Below are 19,189 nucleotides of genomic sequence, written 5' to 3' on the forward strand. Positions count from 1 at the left end.
GGAGAGAAACAACTCAATACACTATAGAGCAGCAACTGGGCTAACACTGTTCTGTGTGTTTTTATTAGCCTGCTCCAAACACAGAGCAAAGGCGCAATAAAAAACAGAAGAGGGATAAAGCAACTTCATTTCAGAATGAAGTTATGCAACCAGCTTCAGAAACAACTTTGCTCCTCAAGAGCTGTAGCTGAGTGGTGTATTTTTAGCACACTCGGCAAAGTGCTCCAGACTAGTTTGGATCCAACCCCTTTCTCTTTCCCTGCTCTTCCCTGTAACCCTGGACTCTTCTTCACTTTTCATTTCTCTTCCACCATAAGGGATTCACAAAAGGATGCCAAAAGGTTACACCTCTGGAGTCTGGAGCACCTCAGGGCAGCACTGCCTATGAAACCAAAGCATTGAGATGGGTTTGTTTATTTATTTAAGTATGCAAGTTAAATGGTTATTATCAAACCATTTTTCTCTAGAATTTTTCTCTAGAATTTATCAAGGTGTATTCCATGAAGTCAGCTTAAAAAAAAGCCAGACAAGAAAAACCCAGAAAAAACTGCCATAGGGAGCATGGACAGGGAATAGAGACAATTTTTGTCTGCTAAAGGCATGACAATCAGTCTTTCATGCAGGCTGGACTTGTATCTCTCATGCTGCCTACACAAGTGGCCTCCCCAGAAGAGCTGATGGAGAAGGGGCTCTTTTGTGTAACAAGTGACAGTCCCTGTACCACTACATACAGAGGTGAAAACAAGGTAAATAAATGAAAAAAAGGTGAGCTGGAAGCAGTGCACTCTGATGGCAGCCTCTAGGGGCAATGGTGGAGGTTCACTACACTTACCTAAAAGGCACATTCCTCCAAAGTCAATTTTTGTACTGAATCGTTAGAAACAACTGCCTGCCCCTCACACCTCGTTCCTGCCATTGCTGCAAAGCGGAGATGGGCACCGCGCTCACTTACATCATCTCTACTCCTCCTGGAGTAACAGAAGAGGATGTTTGCTCCTTGCTGGATGAGGAATCGGTCGTGCACTCGGGTTCAGAGACCGAGTCGCTGCTGCAGGGCTCACTGTTTGGGGAGGTGTTCCTTTGAGAGGTAGTGTCAGCCGCTCCGGCCGGGAGCTCCCCTTCCCCGAAGGCGTCGCTGATGAACATGCCCTCGTGGGTCAGATAAGCCACTTCGGTGTCCACCGAGCTCTCCTTGGCAGAGTTCTTTTGCAAGGTGTCCTCCAGGTCTCTGTTTTTTTGGTTCTTGTCTAGAACCAAGAAAACCACGCTACGGATAGTATTTAACGTTGCCTAGAATAAAATATAACTTTTATTACAAAAAAAAACACCCCAAAATAAAACCCTGTGCCACAAGCTCGTGCTAGGAAGAGATTTTCTTTTAACCACAAAATTGAACTAAATCCTGGCTTTATTTTCTATTCTGTAATTAGTATTCGGAGACAGACCCATCCGTCTGATGGGAACCAGTATCAGATCTTTCTGAGAATGAGGTTTCTTTCACCAATCTAACACATACAAAAGTTCTGTCCTAATCCCTAGCAGCCTAAAATAGATGTAATCATGCAAAAAGAGGTATTATCTCTTTGCCACCACTCCCTTTGTTAGCACTAATCATTTTTGCCCTGGATGCCAATATTCACATCTCCCTCTTTCAATCAGAAGTTTGAACTCTATAAGCAAAACCAACACCTTAAGACTTCAAATGGAAAGTAACTTCATTCCCTTTCATGCCTGAACTTCGTGAAGCTCTTTATAAATGGATGTCTTACCTTTATTCTCTTGAGGAAGATCGTGAATTTAGAAAAAATATCCTTCAGCAAATCAAACCACTGAGGAAAATTCATCATCCTCATCTGGTCTGCAAGCCTAAAAAAAGAGCAGTATTCAGCAAACAGCTACTGTTTGCTGGCCACGATGCTGGCCTACTGGCACATAAAGAAAAAAAATCACATGCTCTAACTTGAATTGTAAATATAGGGAAAACTATGTAGACTTCTATCTGGCAGAACAACAGACATTACCTGAACAACAGTCACGTAAGTGGAAGGGGAAAGGAGAGATATAAAATGAAAATACTATAAAAGAACGAAAGCTTCACATTTACCATTTAGTTTTTTTCATGGGCATAATGTTCTTTTCCCTGGCATAAGTTATGTGTTACCAACAAGGGATGGGGGTTAATAACGTTTTCACAAATCACATGGGAGGAAAAAAAAAATTACAAAAAAAATTAAATGAAAATATTTTGTGTTACAAAAACTGTGTTGTTAAGCTCATTTTGTGGCATTGCAATGAGACCACTTCTGCTATTAAAGTACAAGTCAGCTGTTTGTGGCAAAGGGCAGAAAAGTCATTGACAGAACAAAAGTTAAACCCTGTAATACAGTTAGGACCCAACAGCAGAAGAGTAAACACTGGAGAATAGTGACCAAATGTTTAAAAATGACCCTGTGCCCAGTCTTCTCCCAATCTGGATATGAATCCCATGTAGATTCTGCCACTCACTTCGCTTTATCACCTGGACTATTTTTATTATCTTGGGGTAACACTTTGCTGAGTCAAGTGAATCATAAAGCCATGGAAAAAAACAGAAGCTGGCAGGGGCCTCTGGAGCCTCTGGAGCCCCCTTGGCCAAGCCCTGCTCAAGGGGGGTCCAACTAGACTGCCTTGCTCTGGGCCCTGCCCCATGAAAGCTTGACCATGTCCCAGAACACACTTCTCTGGGCCCCTGTTCCACTGATTGACCATCCTCATAGGGAACAGATTTTTCTGGCCTTTCTCATCTTTCATCTTGCAGCCACTGCCCCAACCTTCCCCTGCACATCTCCGCCAGGAGCCTGGCTCCATCTCCATCTCTGCCATGGCATTTGACTTTGCTGGGCTTTGTGAGGTTCCTGACAGACCATTTCTAAGACTGAAGTTGTCTGGGCTCCTCTCTGGGTAGCTCCTGCTCTCCATCATGCAGGATGAACTGAAACTACCAACATGTCTCAACATAAAATCCCAGATTATGACAACAGGGAATGCTTTCAAGTGGATATATATTTAAGAGATACACGTTTCACATAGTGAGAGTCACAGAATTTTAGTATTTATTTTAAAGTAAATCTAAGGTAACATCCGAATCTGAATGAGAAGGGGAGCACAGTATCCACACAGAGGCAGACAGAAGCAGATGAAAGAGAAGGATAATCCTTAACTATAGGGAAATCTAGGCAAAAATTGGAACAACAAATTTATCTATGCTAAAAAACATCCTATTCCCACCCACCACCAAAAAAAAAAAAAAAAAAAAATCTGGCTGAATACTTACTTAACAACCACTTCTGTATCTATTTCTTCTATCTGCGATACCGTATTAACCACACACTGTCAAATTTTAAGGAGGAAAAAAACAAAACAAAAAAAGATCTTAGCTTCTTTCTAACCACTGCTGAGTTTCATAACATACACAATAATCCTCAGGTTAAATAAGGAAAAGTAAAATAACAAAATAAAGACATTTGTATCACTTCAACAACTTGTTTCTCTACAAACAAATGAAAAAAAGCCCAAAAGAAACCCCCCAAAACACCTGGTACACACAAAACTAGCCAGTTTCTTCAGGTCTCCAGAACAATCTGTTTTCATTCCAAGCACATCTATTGTTTTACAGCCATTTCACTGATCTGTTTTCACACTACTTGTAAGCCCAAGGTACAAATCAACTCCATTCAGACCAAAAAAGGGGTTTTCTCCCAAATGCCAATCAATAAACTGAACAAATGAGTCAGAAGTGTGTGAACTCATCTTGCCTTTAAGCAAATATTCACAACCCCAATGGCGACTGAGGGCTGCCATCTCAAGCTACATGGATTTTACCTGGATTTTACCTGTGTAAATTCTGAGTAATGGTGGTCAGGATACCTGTAGAACAGCTGTGTTGTTCTTCAAGAACATACTTTGTCCTTGAACTGTGTGTGAACTGTCTGTTCAGTGCTTACAAACCTCTGCCCTTTCACCTGCCTGGCCATAAACAGTTTCTAAAAAGCACTGACCAAAACAGCCTAGCAATGCATTTGAAGAGGAAGCACATTTGAGGTGTGGGAAGGAAACAGTTTCCTTTATTGAGGAAAAGTATCCCTAAGGGTTGAGACAATAGGTCACAACACAAAAGTGTTGCACAAAACACAGAGAAATGCTCCAATCCTGTCCTATTTTCCTCATTCAACAGAAATTTACAGTGGAAGTTGATTAAACTTTGCCTATTTTTAAGCAGAGATGACCCCCAAAAAATTCAACGTAAAGACAAATATTCCCAGCTGAACAACTGCAATGTGAAGGGGACTGGGAGAGCCAATTCTGGCTTAAAACAAAAACTTGCAAATAACAATATTAAAAAAATAAATCCAAACTTTTTAAAACCAAGTTCCCAACCCAGTTCACAATGCAGCTGTGAACATCAGAGTACTGTGACAGGACAGGAGATGGCAAACCCAGCCTTTGAGATACAAGTCAGAGGGAGCTCATAGCACATCAGACCATAAGTCTTGAAATACCCATGTATATTTAGGGAAAAAAAACACCTCTTACACAATATTCTCCCATATGTGTGCAAACAAACGAGTAAAACTAAAAGTACCAAACACACACTCGAAGTTTAGTCTATGTTTTTGTTTGCAAACCAAAGCTGTCATGTCACTACCCAAACTAGCCCATGCATTTCCCCCCAAAGAAGTAATATGAACTTTGTTCAGTTGTTGGTTTTAGCTGGTTTTCTTCATTACTTCACCTCGCTCTCTGAAAAAGGCAAGGATGTTCTCCAGCTTTTTAATCATGTGCCTATGCTAAGTCTCTGTTAACATTAAGGCAAGCAATGTTTTCTGTAGCATTTGCTGGGAATTTGAGTCTTTCAACTGGCAAGTTCTTTGATTCTCTTTTATGTGTTTACAGCAAGAACTTGGGGAGTTTGCTTTTCGGAGGGTTGGGGGTCAGGCTTTTTGGTGTGGTTTTTTGGTATTTGTTTTGTTGTGTGTGGGTTTTTTGTTGTTTGGGTTTTTTTTTAATGAAACATAGTGTTATAATACAACTATACTATTCAGGAGAGCCCGGTGTTGAGAGAAAGGAAAGTTCAGAACAACTGTAATTATACAGAGAAAACTGGGGTGTGGTAACGCTATCTACACCCTCCGAAAAGGTCTTTTCTGCAAACAGACCTCTGTTCTTCAGGAACACCCTTAGTGTCTGCAAGCTCAGCTGCTCTAAATGAGAGACCATCAGCCACCAAAACACATCATCAGAGCTGTCCTTAACAACTAAAAGAATAATTTGTAAGGGGTTGAGGCTTTTCAGACACATCAGAAATGTTCGGCTTACCTGTTTAATTATGTTCTTTGCAGTATTAATCATTTCATCTCCATATATTTCATAAAAATTTAGCTTCCTTTGTTTTAAAAGTCCAAATACTAAAGATACGAGTCTCTCCTATCAAGAAAAAAGAAAATTAAAAAAATGCATGAAAAATATTGAAGTGAAGACAAGAAACAATTTTAAGAAATTGCACAGCAGTAAGAAAGTTCGTGTCTCAAACACACAGCAAACAGCATTTGATCAGTTCAGTACATTGAGCTTATTTCCATGCTTTACTTCTACAAAGTTCCCTGTGGCAATATCAGCCGAGTTCCTTTCTCCCACTCCCTTTCCTGCCTGTTCCTTAATTGGGCTCATTTACTAGGGCTTAAAAACATGGATATTTCTAATGATGAGTGAGTTTCCTTATCCTGAGCAAGACTGACACTAAATACAGCCCAAGTGAGAGGCTGGCCCGTTGCAGCACAGAGGGGGGAAGAAACTCTAGGGCCAAAAAGGGAGTATTTCAGTGCTATTGGCAATCGCTACATTTTATGAAACAAGGCTGAACAGTTCTTAGGGTCTAGCAATTACTGAAGAACAGTACAGGCAAAATCCAGAAAACTCTTTTCCAGGCTAGAAAGCAATCACAACAGCTTAATCTTCATATGTTTATGATCCTGAGAGGAATGAGGAATATATATATATTTATATATATACTGCAAATGAAGCATATATTCAGGGCAGCCATATGCTTGATATAAGCACCCATAACAGCATAGAGAGACAGAATGAGAACAACATGCAGATATCAGCTTTCACTGCAAAACTGAAATTTTACAGCCAAGTCAATGAAGAGTCCATGTTCTTTTCCACTTACATGCTGAGGTTCATAAAGTGAACTCAGTATATATTTAACAGAGAAAAACAAACTGATTATTTTGAAAAACTAAAGTGGGGCTGGATGGCAGTTCTGAGTTTAATTAGAATTCTTTAATTTTATCAAGCACAAAAATAAAGGGGCGGGGGAAGGTTTGGATGAGAAGAGAAATAGTCTAAAATTATAGTGTTGCTACTAGGGACCTGAGTGAATTAGTTGGTGCTAATTAAGTATGTTAAGGATGCAAACATATTCATCAGACAGTTTATTTCAATAACAGACATACCTCTTCTAGAATTTGGCAATCATCTTCTAGGGGTCTATTTAAATCATTGCGAGCATAAGTTGAAAACTCTGCAATCATCATTTTATCTATCAGCTTTTCCAGTTCACAAAGCTGTGAGCCAAGATGCCTAAGAAAAACAGCCATTGAGATGTGAGCTCAATAATCAACCTGAAAATGAATCATTAGTTCACAGTTGAAGAAAATAACCACCCAGCAGGTAATTTCCATGCAATCAACACTGGCTTAATGGGAGGCTTCAATCTTTCACTCCTCAGAGCAGCTGAAACCATGCATTTTTCAGAGACACTGTCACCTTGCACCAAAACATATGGACTTGAATATTGATGGAGGATAAAATTTGGAAGTAGGGCTTTTTTTTTTTTTTTTTTTTTGAAAGTGTGAAGTACCTCTCTGCCCAATGAAGTGAACTAGAACTAAGAATACTCAGTGCTTGTCAGAATAAAGGTGTTGAAAAGGAAGAATACTACTTCTTTTGCTTGTTGAGTTCCTCGGCTCATCAGTCCATAAGTTCTTCTAATTCAAACACTGGAGTTTTTGATGTGGTTACACATTAAATTCACATGACTGAGATGCAGTAATATCATTACATGGCAGGATGGCTTTCCGAGAACACAGAAGAGTTTTTTAATTTGCAATTTTTACGCTACTCTAAATAAAAAACGTTTTTCCATGTATTTTGAGATTTTTAACCATATCTTGCAAACTGTTGTAATACAGAACCACAAGTGAATTTCTCACATCAGAAATATCAACCACTCGTTAAAAGTTGTGCAGCTAGAGAAATTTCTAGCAAAGTAAAACTAAAAGTGGGAACTTCAGAGATGTCAAACGCTCCAGGCTTTTCAACTTCCACTGACAGCTGGGAACAAATACCTGTAAAAATCAAGACTGCTTTTTTTTAAAAAACAAAACCAACCAAACAAGACACTTTGCCAATAAGAATTAGCAGAAACCGTGATATTTTAGATAAAAAACCTGGATACAAAATGAGGAGGATGCACATGGCTTTAATTCAGTGCTGGTGTAGCTGGACTGTTAGATCATATATATACTCGTGACTCCCTGGTATCTCCTCCCTGCAGAAATCCACGTGGCCAGTGCTGAACTGAAGTCAATGATTCTTGCTGGATCTGGACTTGAGCAGATTAATTTATTGTTTTGTTTTTTTTTTTTTTATTTCAAGATCATCAGGGATGTGTCTGCTTTTGAAATTGTTGTTCAATAATTCATCGGAATGGACAAAGCAGACATATTTCAAATACCTAATTTAAGCAAAAATAGCCTCTAGAAAATCCAAACCAGTCGCATTATGGACATTTCAAAACAAACACAACAGCAAAACCCCCTGAAGATTACTATTTGAAACACAATAACTGGAGTTGCAAAACTAATACCCACAACACAAAGGGCCTTAGGAAAGCATGAAGATGCTCTTTGGTGCATTATTTCTGTAACTGTGCTTAACTGCACTGAAACACAACATAGCCTGCCCCCTCCAACCCCAGGTATGGAAACACCCAACTAGAGTTCCCAACACTTGCTCTCACCACTTTGCCCGTGATATTCTAGTCCCTAACAGCAATAAAAATGCCTTCAGCCTGAAACATCCAGAAACAAGTCAAACCTCAATTCACAGTCCAGCAAAACACCTTGGCAATTATCTCTTAACAGGTCCCAGTGACACATCAGATCCCTTCAATGAGTACTGAATGTGACAAGTCTGCGATGTAAAATTACGAGTGCAGGGTAAAACCTCTTTTAAAATACACAGGTGAGAACTACTTTTCATGTCCCTGGGTTTTACTGTGCAAAAAAGTATAAGAGTGTGGTTTGCCAGCATACCTGTGCAAAAAAAATAAAATCACTGTTATCTCCATCACCCCAACAAGGACTGTGAAAACAATGCAGAAAGCGGCAGAGCAGATTTGAAATTTAGTTAACACATTCGTTTTGGGGGCTTTTTTTGTAAAATTAAGAAGATTTTAACTTGAAAAGGTTGGAGCTCTAAAACTTTAATTGTATCCTAGACTAGTAGCAAGCAGTTACAACTGATACATATATAATTAGGGATATTAACCTAGATTAAAGACACCAATTTATTACTTCACAGAACCATTAAGATTCTTTCATTTTTTACTACAACTAAAGGCAAACCACATTTTTTTCTGCAAATAGTACTACAAGAGAAAAATTATTGTCTATGGATGATCTGAGTAGTTTTCTTACTTTATATTAAAATATTCTGACATGACTCCATTTAAAGCAAATTCTACAAGCTGCCATAACAACACTAAAGCAACAAGTTGTTTGGGTTTAGTTTTTTTTAAATCAGATGCAAGTTGTTTACACAAAAAGACAGTAATTATATTTTTAAAATGAGATACCCATTTAGAAGTTCATCTGTTCTTAAAAGAAACCAGGTATTTAACTCACTTGACAGCTGCAGTATTCTTGCTAAGAACAAAGCGAGAAGATCCCTGTGGTATTTTCTTGGAAGCTGAAGTATGTGCTCTTGCCATCAACTGAGATTTTTTTAAAATTTTACTTATTTTTTGAAACACAACATTCTACTCAGAAGTTTTATCAAGATCTCCATCTTTCCATGGCACATTATTTTTCCACACAAGCTCTCTCTCTCTCTGTATATATATGTCTATACATTCCCTATGAGATTTGGGAATTGTGCTGGGAACTTCTCAGCTGCACTTTCATGTCTGGTGGGGCAACTGACTTAGGTTGCCCTTCACTCACCTTTCTGAGCCTTCACTGTCCAAAGCAGAGGGGACATTTCCCACTCACGTCACTATTTGTAACGCTGCCAAAAAAAGCCAGCTAAGCTTTATTCATAGAAATTACTCCTTACAGACAACCTGCAAATATGTTCCATGTCCGAGGGTAATTTTTAAATAATGGCACATTTTTGGGACATCATGTACATCAACCACATTGACAACAGAACTCTCTGCTGACAGAGCACACAGGTTTCTCAACTGCAAAACACAGCTAATTCTGATTGATGTTGTCACACGGTTGTAGAAGTACACTGATTATCATCAAGATAATACAAATGGGACTCAGTCACAGTCTATGCACCATAATCAACTGGTTGAGAGTAGGAACACTAAAGAGGACAGAAACTGTGCTGAGGTGTCTGAAGAGGGACAATCTACGCTTTTTAGATGGTCCGTTTCTAGGTTTTTCAGAAAAGCACTGACAGCTTCCAGCAACTTTTGCCCCAACAGTTTATTAGCTTCTTAAATGATTTTTTCTTCTTTTTTTTTAATTTGTAATTACTTTTCCCAAGATCTTTTCCACATAAAATTTGAGTAGTTTTCCAAACCCGCTGGAAGGGTGTTAGAAGAAGAGCTTGACAGAACAGATGGACAAGAGCAGTAACCGTAAAAACTTCTCAATATTCCTGTTACAGTCATTGAGCAACAACCATGCTTTTATTATGCAAGTTGAGGACCACCAGGCTGCAGGAACCACGTAACACTGAAACAAACCACCCCCTCACATAGCATAAATTTAAAAAACTAAGCTCCTCAGCTGGCTGATACAAGCGTTGAGCTGATTTAACCACGCACTACTTCTGCCAGCACCACACCACACCAGCAGCTCTTGCAAGCAACACTTCTAAACTGTCTGTGATGGTTGTGATAGCTTGTTTTACATCAGCTAAAATAATTCTACTGTATTAATAGTCTTGCATATGAAAGAGGGCCTTGCCCAGTTGTAAACGTGGGCAAAAACGCAGCAGCAACAGCGGCCTGGGCAGCACCTCCTCACTGTTTCTTCCCTTTGCAACTTGAGCAGCTCACAGAAGTGCAGAGGAAACGCTCCTGGCCACAAGAGCAGGCGTGGCTGAACACATCCCATCTGACCAGCTGTCAACCTCAGACCACTGCTGCTTGACAGTTTTGTACTGGCTTTTGCTTGCAAAGCTCCTTCCAGCACAAGCCCAGGCTGGGGCTGACCTATCTAACACATGGTCCGTGCATATTCCCTTAACACCACAAGCCCAGATCAGTCACTAAAGACGCAGGCCTGGAGGGCATTGGTGTATCAAAGACCCCATCCTTGGGGTGCTGCATCTGAGAGGATTGCAGACCCCCACGTGGAAAACACCCTCTCAGCTGTGGGCTACAAGCCCAGCAAGATTAGAGTTCAGCCACAGCTCATCTCTCATCTCTTCACCCCTAAAACATCTGTAAATAAGAACGCAGTTCAAAGCATCTGGATGTTAAAAGTTCATCCCACTTAAAACAAACAAACAAAAAAAATCATCAGGCACTAGTCACACTGCTTATGCCACACTTGCATTTTGTACCTTTTGTACTATGTCCTTTAAGAATGAATGAACAAAGGTAGAACAAACCCCTTCAGCCAACATAATGTGCTCGACACATTCCAGCTCTACTTGCATTTTATTCACGTCCTAGATGGTTACCTACCGGAAACTGTGAATACCTTGAAGCTCTTGCTGTAACACCTCCTGTGTTGTTGCTATTAAGTCCAAAGCTCCAACAAACTCAGAAGTGGATAGCAGCAACTGTACTGTGGGCTGTGTTTGGTGTACAGTAGCCATTAACTTCAATTTATTGTATGCTTTTATACAGTTATTTCTGGTGAGTGACAGTCTGAGAACTCGAAGTGATCCTTCACACATTACTTTATCAATTTTAGAGATTTTCTCTCTAAGCAATTTTACAGCCTGGGAGGTTTTCCTGAGGTAGTCCTGCAACTCATGCTGAGAGGTCATTGCATGAAAAAATGCTTCTGAGCGTAGAGAAATCTGATGAGCAATATTGACTTCCACAATGTCCAGATAATGGCTCAGCTAGAAAGAGGAGGGAAGAGGAGAAATGAACGCTATTGTTATGACTTGGAAGTTTTATCACCGTGCAAACACACTTTCAGAGTATTTGTCTTACTGCATCATGAAGAAATTTTGCTAATAAAAACTAAATCTCTTTGTCATATTAGCAAGCAAACAACTATCCATTGTGGTTTAATAACTTCTTTGTGAAGGAACTCAAAATCACTTTGGGAAGGCTGATTTGATGCTTCTCCTGCTTGAAAATAACAAGTTGGAAAAAACAAGTAAACTCTAAAATACCCAAAACTTTTGCACCACATGGTTGCACACCGGCACTGTTAGAATATGGACAATAACCAGCAGACTGCTCTGGATACTGGCTTGCAACCAGCAACAGTGTACACTTGCAAGTATTCTATGTCTAATTTGTGTCACTGAAGCTGCTAAAGGTGCAGCTGCCTACACTTGATGACGTGTCATTGGAATGGCTCTGCTTATTTAAAGAGCTGTAGTGCCTTCTGCGTAGAAAAATCTCCAGGATACCTTTGGCTCCAGTTGCTTTTTTTGCCAACTAGTAGGAGTTAGTACCAAACATATTTCCTATGTGCTGGCACTGTAAGATTCCCTGGGGCAGACCTACATGTTCAGAACCTGAAATTCCAGTTCTCTGTGCTGAAGAGTTACCAGACCGCTGGCTTGCCCCAATTATTTGACCTGTAAAAGTTCTGTGTTCTGGCTGATGCTGAATATGCAAACTCAAAGGACTGAGGCATTAGGATGCTTGTCTGAGTGCTAATACTCAGATGACCTGGTTTCTAAGAGATGCCAAGCATTCAAACCTCATACTGAATTTCAAAAGGCCCATCCAGAGATGGGAAGGAAATCAGTTGGAGGATGATTCCTTGTTAACAGTTATTTTCACGCATTTTCTACGGATACACTAGGGATTTACCCAATATGCAAACCCATTTTTTTTGTGCATATTTTTAATCAAAAGCATCCTCCGCCAACCACCTGTGACACATGTGGCCACAGGAAAAACAGAGACAGGCTGTGACACTGGGATCAGAGAAGGGGCTTTTACAAACATTTATTTATGTGATTGTACCAACCAGATGACCCAGGTCCTTTCACTACGCTAAATGAGGTAGAACAAACAGAACAAAATGACAGTACCTGCCTCAGAGAGCTTACAGTCCCAGTGTAGGGCAACACATGGAAGGAGGTAAGGAAGAGAAAAACATCATGGGGAAATTGTTCAAGCATATCACCAGCAGCTCAAAAGCACTAATAGCCTAAGGAGGTGTGCTTAAGGCACTGTTTTCAGAATCCTGTTGAAAAATAGTGCCTGGAGCTAAGGACAATTATGGCAGCAGGGTGCATATTTACATGTGGTAAGTGTAAACCTCATGCAGTTCAGAGTTTTTAAAAAGTAAACCAAAAAATTTGGGCTCATTTCAGTAATAGGAAGCAGTGTAATAATTTGTTTGTTAGGCAAGTGGCTTTGGAGGCAACAAAACAGTTTTGTGCTATTTAGGTATTTGTATCACCTGTCCAAAGCAGCTTGGCTCGTGGCTATTCAAAGCCTTATTTTCACTCCTCTGCATCAGAGAGGGCTCTGGGTCTCCTTCACTCAAAGTCCTTCTTGAGTTTCCATCCTGCTGCTGCCAGGAACACTTCAGAAATTTAAAACATATGCCAGACACTGCTTTTTCATCTTCAGATGGCAGCTGCCTCAGGAAACTTTAAAGTATTCCTCCAACTTTAGGTGTGGAGCACAACTTGATGAGCTGGCCTCCAGCAGAGCCTGTCTCTTCCTCCTGACCTGGCAGGAGAGCAGGAAGACTAACTCCTGCAAATTTGGAAACACTTTCCAGAGGATCTCATGTTATTTTTTTTTTTTAATATACCTTACTAATTTTTTTTTTCCCCTAGCTCCCAAAAGCTTTGGTAAATTAAACAGAAGGGAAAATTAAAGTTAGAAAACAGACTCCACAATTATGCAGATTTTCTAAAAGCATTTTAAGGGTATTTGTATACCATAAAGATGATTCATTATGAGATTTTCTACAGTGTGACTACATAACTAACAAAAAAAATTAAAAAAGACCAAGTAAATACTTCTGTTTCCAATATGAAAGAAACAGCTCTGCTTTCATGCTCTCCTTTGTGAAATGCAAAAATGGATCAGTGCAGATGCCATGACAACTAAAGTAAGAGGAATCTCCTAAAATACAAACCCCATAGGATTTAGTATTGCTTTTAGCATAGAAACCACAGTGCCTCGAATCTGGAATTTTCCTGAGATGTGAGAAAATAATAGTCTTACACAGTGTACAACCTCTAGCTTTCCCTTCTCATGGAAATGCTCTTCCTCCCTAAGAAACTGCTCCACATCTCTGAATTTCTCAATATATACCTGCTTCGCTATGTTTTAGCCATCATGACGAGTCAGCTACTACATCATATACAGATTCTTTTTTCCAGATTTGATAGAATTATTTTGTAGGGAAAAAAACGTTCTCTTTCGGTAAGATGCTTCTTCAGTAACAATCTGCAGCCTGATGTAAAGTGAGAGATAACAAAGCCCACAAGAGTGGTGTCTCAACAAACAGTGCACAACAGCAGCAGTGGATAACAACACCTTGCATCAAAGTTGTACCTTTTCTTGAAGTAACTTGGAGGAAGCTGCATCACGATTTCCTTTCCCACCAGCGGTACTAAAATGAGACCATGGTAAAACGGTATTAAATGTTAAGGAATCTTCCAAGGCAAAATCTGGTTTCATAAAAATCTGAAACAGAAAAACAAAAGAAATAAATGTGCCTCACTCAGCCCTACATTTTTCTGCCCCAGTTAAACACACCTCCTGTCTCATTAAGCTAACAGAGATCTTATTTGTTGATTTCAAAATCCAAATTTTCTTTTATCGAGGCAAACAAATTCATTCCAGACCTTATAACCAATTTACTTTACACTTTAAAAGCTTGTGTGATCTGACAAAATCTTATCTTCCCAAAAGTGGAAGGCATGGCTCCAAAACTGCATGAGTGTTCAAGCACCTGAGATGATCTAAACATCCTGAGTGTGCAAACACAGGCGGCATTAAAGTGCAGGTGGGTCCTCTAAAGAATCTGAGCCAACCTTCTCCACTAACTGGGGTATCATCCTGCTGCCGATTTCTGCTCATTTCTGGGGCCACAGCTTCTACCAGACTGAGCCAGCTGTCAGGGTGCAGCAAGTGTTGCCAGGATGGAGTAGAGCTTCAGGCTGATCTCCTTCAGCAGGATGCAGCAAACACGCTCAGGAAGAGTCAGTAGCACGTCTTGGAGAACTATTGATCTAAAATTCTCTCTGATAACATTATTTACACTTGACAAAACTGGTACAAACCTTGAGCTTCCAGGCACACAGTAGAACCCTTTTGCCTGTATTTATGAAGTGTAATTTCAAAAGGTTCAACATAAACTACAGCACCACACTCCAGCATTCTTGTTCCCTGGACTTTATACAGTGACAGCTATTCCAATCACAGCCCACACAACTGGCACAGAGATGCTGACCCACATTAACACTCTGACTTCTTAATGTGCCCAGAAAAAATTATTCAGACTAAAATGGAATCTGGAGTTGTGTCTTCAGCCAACCTAACACAAAAAGCACATATACACTGCATGCATATATGCAAGAGAGCTTTGATCAAGGATTCAAGGAGTTAAACCTAATGCTAAGTTATACACTATGCAATATTCAAGCTTCTACCAAACTCTTCAGTTTCTCTTTCCTCCTAGGGTGGCTAATTTTGTTCAGCTCTGAGGTTTTAACTTTTTTCTTATTTAAAGATGAAAAAAAAAATAATGAGATTTGTATTCTACTTTAAGTGAAAAATCAAGACCATGGGTAACAACAAGGAAAAAAAAAGACTAACAAATTGCAAATTGTTCTTAGTCTTTTCTAATTCTGAGCACTGCAGATCTTCTTGAGAATCAACCCAAGTCATAAGCAAGGACAAAGCTGCTACAGAGCATATGCATATACCTGACACTTCATGCGAGAAAATCTTAAAAAAGCTCAGAGTGCACAGAAGCCATACCTTAGGTACTTGTTCCAGATCTGTTCTGGATTTATCTAAAATTAAAACAAAACACAAGTAGTCATTCATGAGCAAGCAACAGAATACAATTCCCTTGAACGGGTGAATCCTATGAGGAAGTTTTCAAAACAACAATGCCACATTCCTCACAGAGAGGGAACAGGGTTATAAATTGAAATGAAGCATTTTGACTGAACCGGAGGAGAACCTTTTTCCCCATGAGGACAATCAAGCATTGGAGTAGGCTGCTCATCCCTGGAGATTTTCTGGCTAAAGCTCTGAACGGCTTGACCTGATCTCACAGCTGAACTAGCTTTGAGATGGCAGTTGCAGTAAAGACCTTCTGGAGTCCCTTCCAACCTGAAATATTCTGACTCTCTGAAATGCTCTGCTGTCCTCTGTAGTTCAGGTCTCATGCTCAGAGCACTCAAAGGTGCTTGCACTTGGCTGATTTGACAGTGAAAACGTCAGACATACAAACCACCTCACATTCATGAATGCAGTCGCAAAGGCCAGTAAAAGGTCCTTCTAACATCACCCCAGTTTTGATGCTCCAGACTGAAGCTGCCATATAATCACTTGTGCACAGCACTTGGAGATTGGATGCACAAAGACTGGCCAGAAGTACAAACAAGGGCTCAGGACAGAGTCCCAAGCACAGTGATCCAGCAGCACAGCAGCTGTACTTCCCATGAAGCAAGCTGACCTGTCAACTGCAGAGGGTGAGGGAGCAGAGCTGGGGAAAGAGCTGCATTATTATACATCAGCAGAACTTGAAGAAAAGGCAGATTCAGACCCTTGAGCTTCAGTCAAAAATCCCCTTTTCCTCCCTTACTCATTAACTTAGTGTGCATTATGGAGAGAGGGCACATTGGAGGACAAAAAAGTTAAGAAATTTAAAAGCAACAAGCCCATGTGTCTGCTGGATGGTCTGGTCATCCCTGACAAACATGGTAAGTGGCAGCTCAGCATCATCTCCCACATTGCTCTCACCTCTTTGCTTTTACTTGATTTGTTTCTTACTTTAATTGTATTGAAATACAAAAGACAACCTTGGAATCATCCTGCTGTCCTCAAGTCTTTGACAGACCAACTCCTATGGAAGTGAAAGGCCAAGTCTTGTGGGCTGGAGTTAAAGGAAGACAGGAAATGCTAACAGCAGAAATTACAGAAAATCTTGAGTTTCAGTTAACCAAATGATGCTTCTACTAGGAACTTCCTGGCTACCCAAGGACCTCTCAGTTAATATGGTGACACAGTAATTTTCTCTTTTTAAAAACAAAAGACTCAGACTCTTTCAAAGTGGATTAAGACTGAAGAAGGAACCCTTATTCTGCAGTATGTGCCACAGACATTCAGGAGTAGCTATTCCAAAATAACACTCGTACAAAGAAACCCTGCAGAAGGGTTTGGTTTTGCGCAGAAAAGGAGGAAGAAAGTCAACTGAAAGGACTTTATCAGAAATAAACTACTGAATGCTTCTTACTGCATTACCTGTAGATGTTGATACAGACAGGTTTTATCAAACAGGGATTGGAAAATGAACCCTTTTATGCTAGTATTTTTGAGAAAGTAACTTAACATAAATTAAATATGAAAAACCATCTCCAAGTTATGAAGTGTTTCTTTTCCTTTTACTCGTCTTTTGCTCATCTTTGCTTTCTGATTTTGCCTCTCGCCCTCCTTTATCCAGTTTCATATTAGCTGAACTATTGCCATAAAATCTTGAAATTCAGCCTTGCTAGAGCTGCCCATTTCTGAGCTCCCCAGTACAAGACAGACCTGGACATACTGAAGTGAATCCTGTGAAGAGCCACAGAGTCGATTAAGATGCAAGGAGGAGAGGCTGAGAGAGCTGAGACTGTTTAGACTGAAAAGGCCCAGGGGAGATCTTAGCAATGCGTTTAAAGATCTGATGAGAGGGTGTAAGGAAGACACAGCATTTTTTTCTCAGTGGTCCTCAGTGACAGGACAGAGGGCAATGGGCAGAAACTGATACATGAAAAATTCCATTTGAATATAAGGAAATCCTTCTACCATGAGGGTGGTCAAACACCGAAACAGGTTGTTCATACAGGTTGTGTAATCTCCATTTGTGGATAAATTCAAAATCTAACTGGACACTGTCCTCCCACTGGTGGCCCTGCTTGAGCAGATGGTTTGGACTAGACTATCTTGAGATGTCACTTCCCACCTCAGCCACCCTGTGATCCTCATGGCAGAGGCACAGGAAGGGCCCTGCACTGCTGTTCTTCACTGCCAACACAACAGCTGCTGCAAATTTGATGCAACAGTTTCAATGGAGGTTAAAATAAAAAGCAGTTGAAGAAAACACTGCTGGGGACCCAATGACCTGCCATGAATGCAAACATGCCAGGAAGAAGTTTCAAAGCAGGTATCACAAACATTTTGACCTGTAAAATATCAGCAATGTTCTTGAATAATTCTTGTCAACCATGTTTGAGTTTTCAATTATTGTTACCAAGAAATCATCACCAGCTACTACTGCACATGCAGCTCTTGAGCAAGTAACAGATGATCAGTATGTTATAGAATCAATAATGAATAACATTCATAACATTCATTATTGATGACACAACATACTCATACAAAAAGACATTACTTTTTAATGACTAAAGGATGGCTTTGACTGTACCGTGTGTGTGTAATAGAGTCCTGTCAAAGGTATCTTTAGGAGTACAAATATTCTTGCATCTTTCATGAACCTTCTTTCTCTGTAAAAGAGAAAATATATTAAAGAATTATTTTGAGGCTTAAAAACCATTTTTAAAAAATAAGTTTTTTTTTCTTTGAAGTAGGACATTCAGTGAAATACAACTGCATTATGCCAAATATTTCTGACAAGTTCACAACAGTATCTTCTTCCTTTTATGAGCTCAGACAGTTTGTCCAGGTGAAAGGTACCAAAAATTTCAACCCACAGGAGACAGGTTGGTTTTTTTCCTGTACCTTTACATTTGAAAGAAAATGAACACAGAAGTTATTGAAGAAGTGTAATAACTTCTCTACATAATGATATATAACCATAGATCAACTGTAATTATATATACAAACATTTATTTGATGTCTAATCCAGAAATCACACTAACACACAATGAATGCTTTTTCATTGCTAAATTAAATTGGATCAAAGTAGAAATTGCTTCCATATCTTACTAATGAGTAGCTTGCTGAAACCACATATCTTGTTTCATCATGCTGAGCTTCAAATTTCATACACCACCAGAGACTACAGCGGTGAGAAATTATGTTTCTAAAGAACACCACTGTTAACTATATTTCTGCTAGAAGCTGCCTCACAGGTCAGTTCCCTGTTTTCAAAATCTTCTTTCATTCAGCAGTCACTAATGAAGTGCTAATTTTAAAGGATGAAATCTTAAAACATTTAAAGTGCTGAATACGTGAGTTAACGGTGGCAATAGTTCAGTTGTAGTTCAGTTATAGACAGTTCACTTCCACAGCCTTTAACTACAGTTACACAAGTAACACTTCCTGCAGCTAATTCCAAACCAGCAAAAAAATAAGGAAGCTACAAACCAAGGAAGCAGAAAACAGCGGGAGACTTCTACATGTTCTTTCAGTAAGAAAGAAAAAAAAAAAAAAAGAATGCTACATACTTACTGACACCTGTATTTTAAGAGTTTGTAGAAGTCTCCTGCTGGTCCTGATGTCCTTAGATGTAGCTTAAACTTTCCTGTCACAAAAGAAATCATCAAGATAATAGGCCTATTTATAGTTTCA

At 39.7% G+C, this 19,189-nt stretch overlaps 1 protein-coding gene across 3 annotated transcripts in view; it reads right to left on the minus strand.

The window, feature by feature from the left end:
* The window catches only part of VPS54 (VPS54, GARP complex subunit), a 46,626-nt gene that overhangs the window by 16,366 nt on the left and 11,071 nt on the right, over positions 1–19,189 (minus strand). For 2 of the 3 annotated variants that reach the window (XM_027898144.1, XM_027898145.1), the window contains exons 5-13: positions 18,084–18,162; positions 15,428–15,462; positions 13,997–14,128; positions 10,970–11,355; positions 6,495–6,621; positions 5,356–5,463; positions 3,314–3,369; positions 1,770–1,866; positions 953–1,290 (exon numbers count right to left, since the gene is read on the minus strand). In XM_027898144.1, coding sequence (XP_027753945.1) covers positions 953–1,290; positions 1,770–1,866; positions 3,314–3,369; positions 5,356–5,463; positions 6,495–6,621; positions 10,970–11,355; positions 13,997–14,128; positions 15,428–15,462; positions 18,084–18,162 — 1,358 coding nt within the window. The remainder of the gene's footprint in view (positions 1–952; positions 1,291–1,769; positions 1,867–3,313; positions 3,370–5,355; positions 5,464–6,494; positions 6,622–10,969; positions 11,356–13,996; positions 14,129–15,427; positions 15,463–18,083; positions 18,163–19,189) is intronic. The other variant, XM_027898146.1, reaches the window with a different exon arrangement.

The sequence above is a fragment of the Empidonax traillii genome, unplaced genomic scaffold, assembly GCF_003031625.1.
Source record: "Empidonax traillii isolate 1590-97213 ecotype Southwest subspecies unplaced genomic scaffold, ASM303162v1 scaffold580:size560489, whole genome shotgun sequence".
Lineage (NCBI taxonomy): Eukaryota > Metazoa > Chordata > Aves > Passeriformes > Tyrannidae > Empidonax > Empidonax traillii.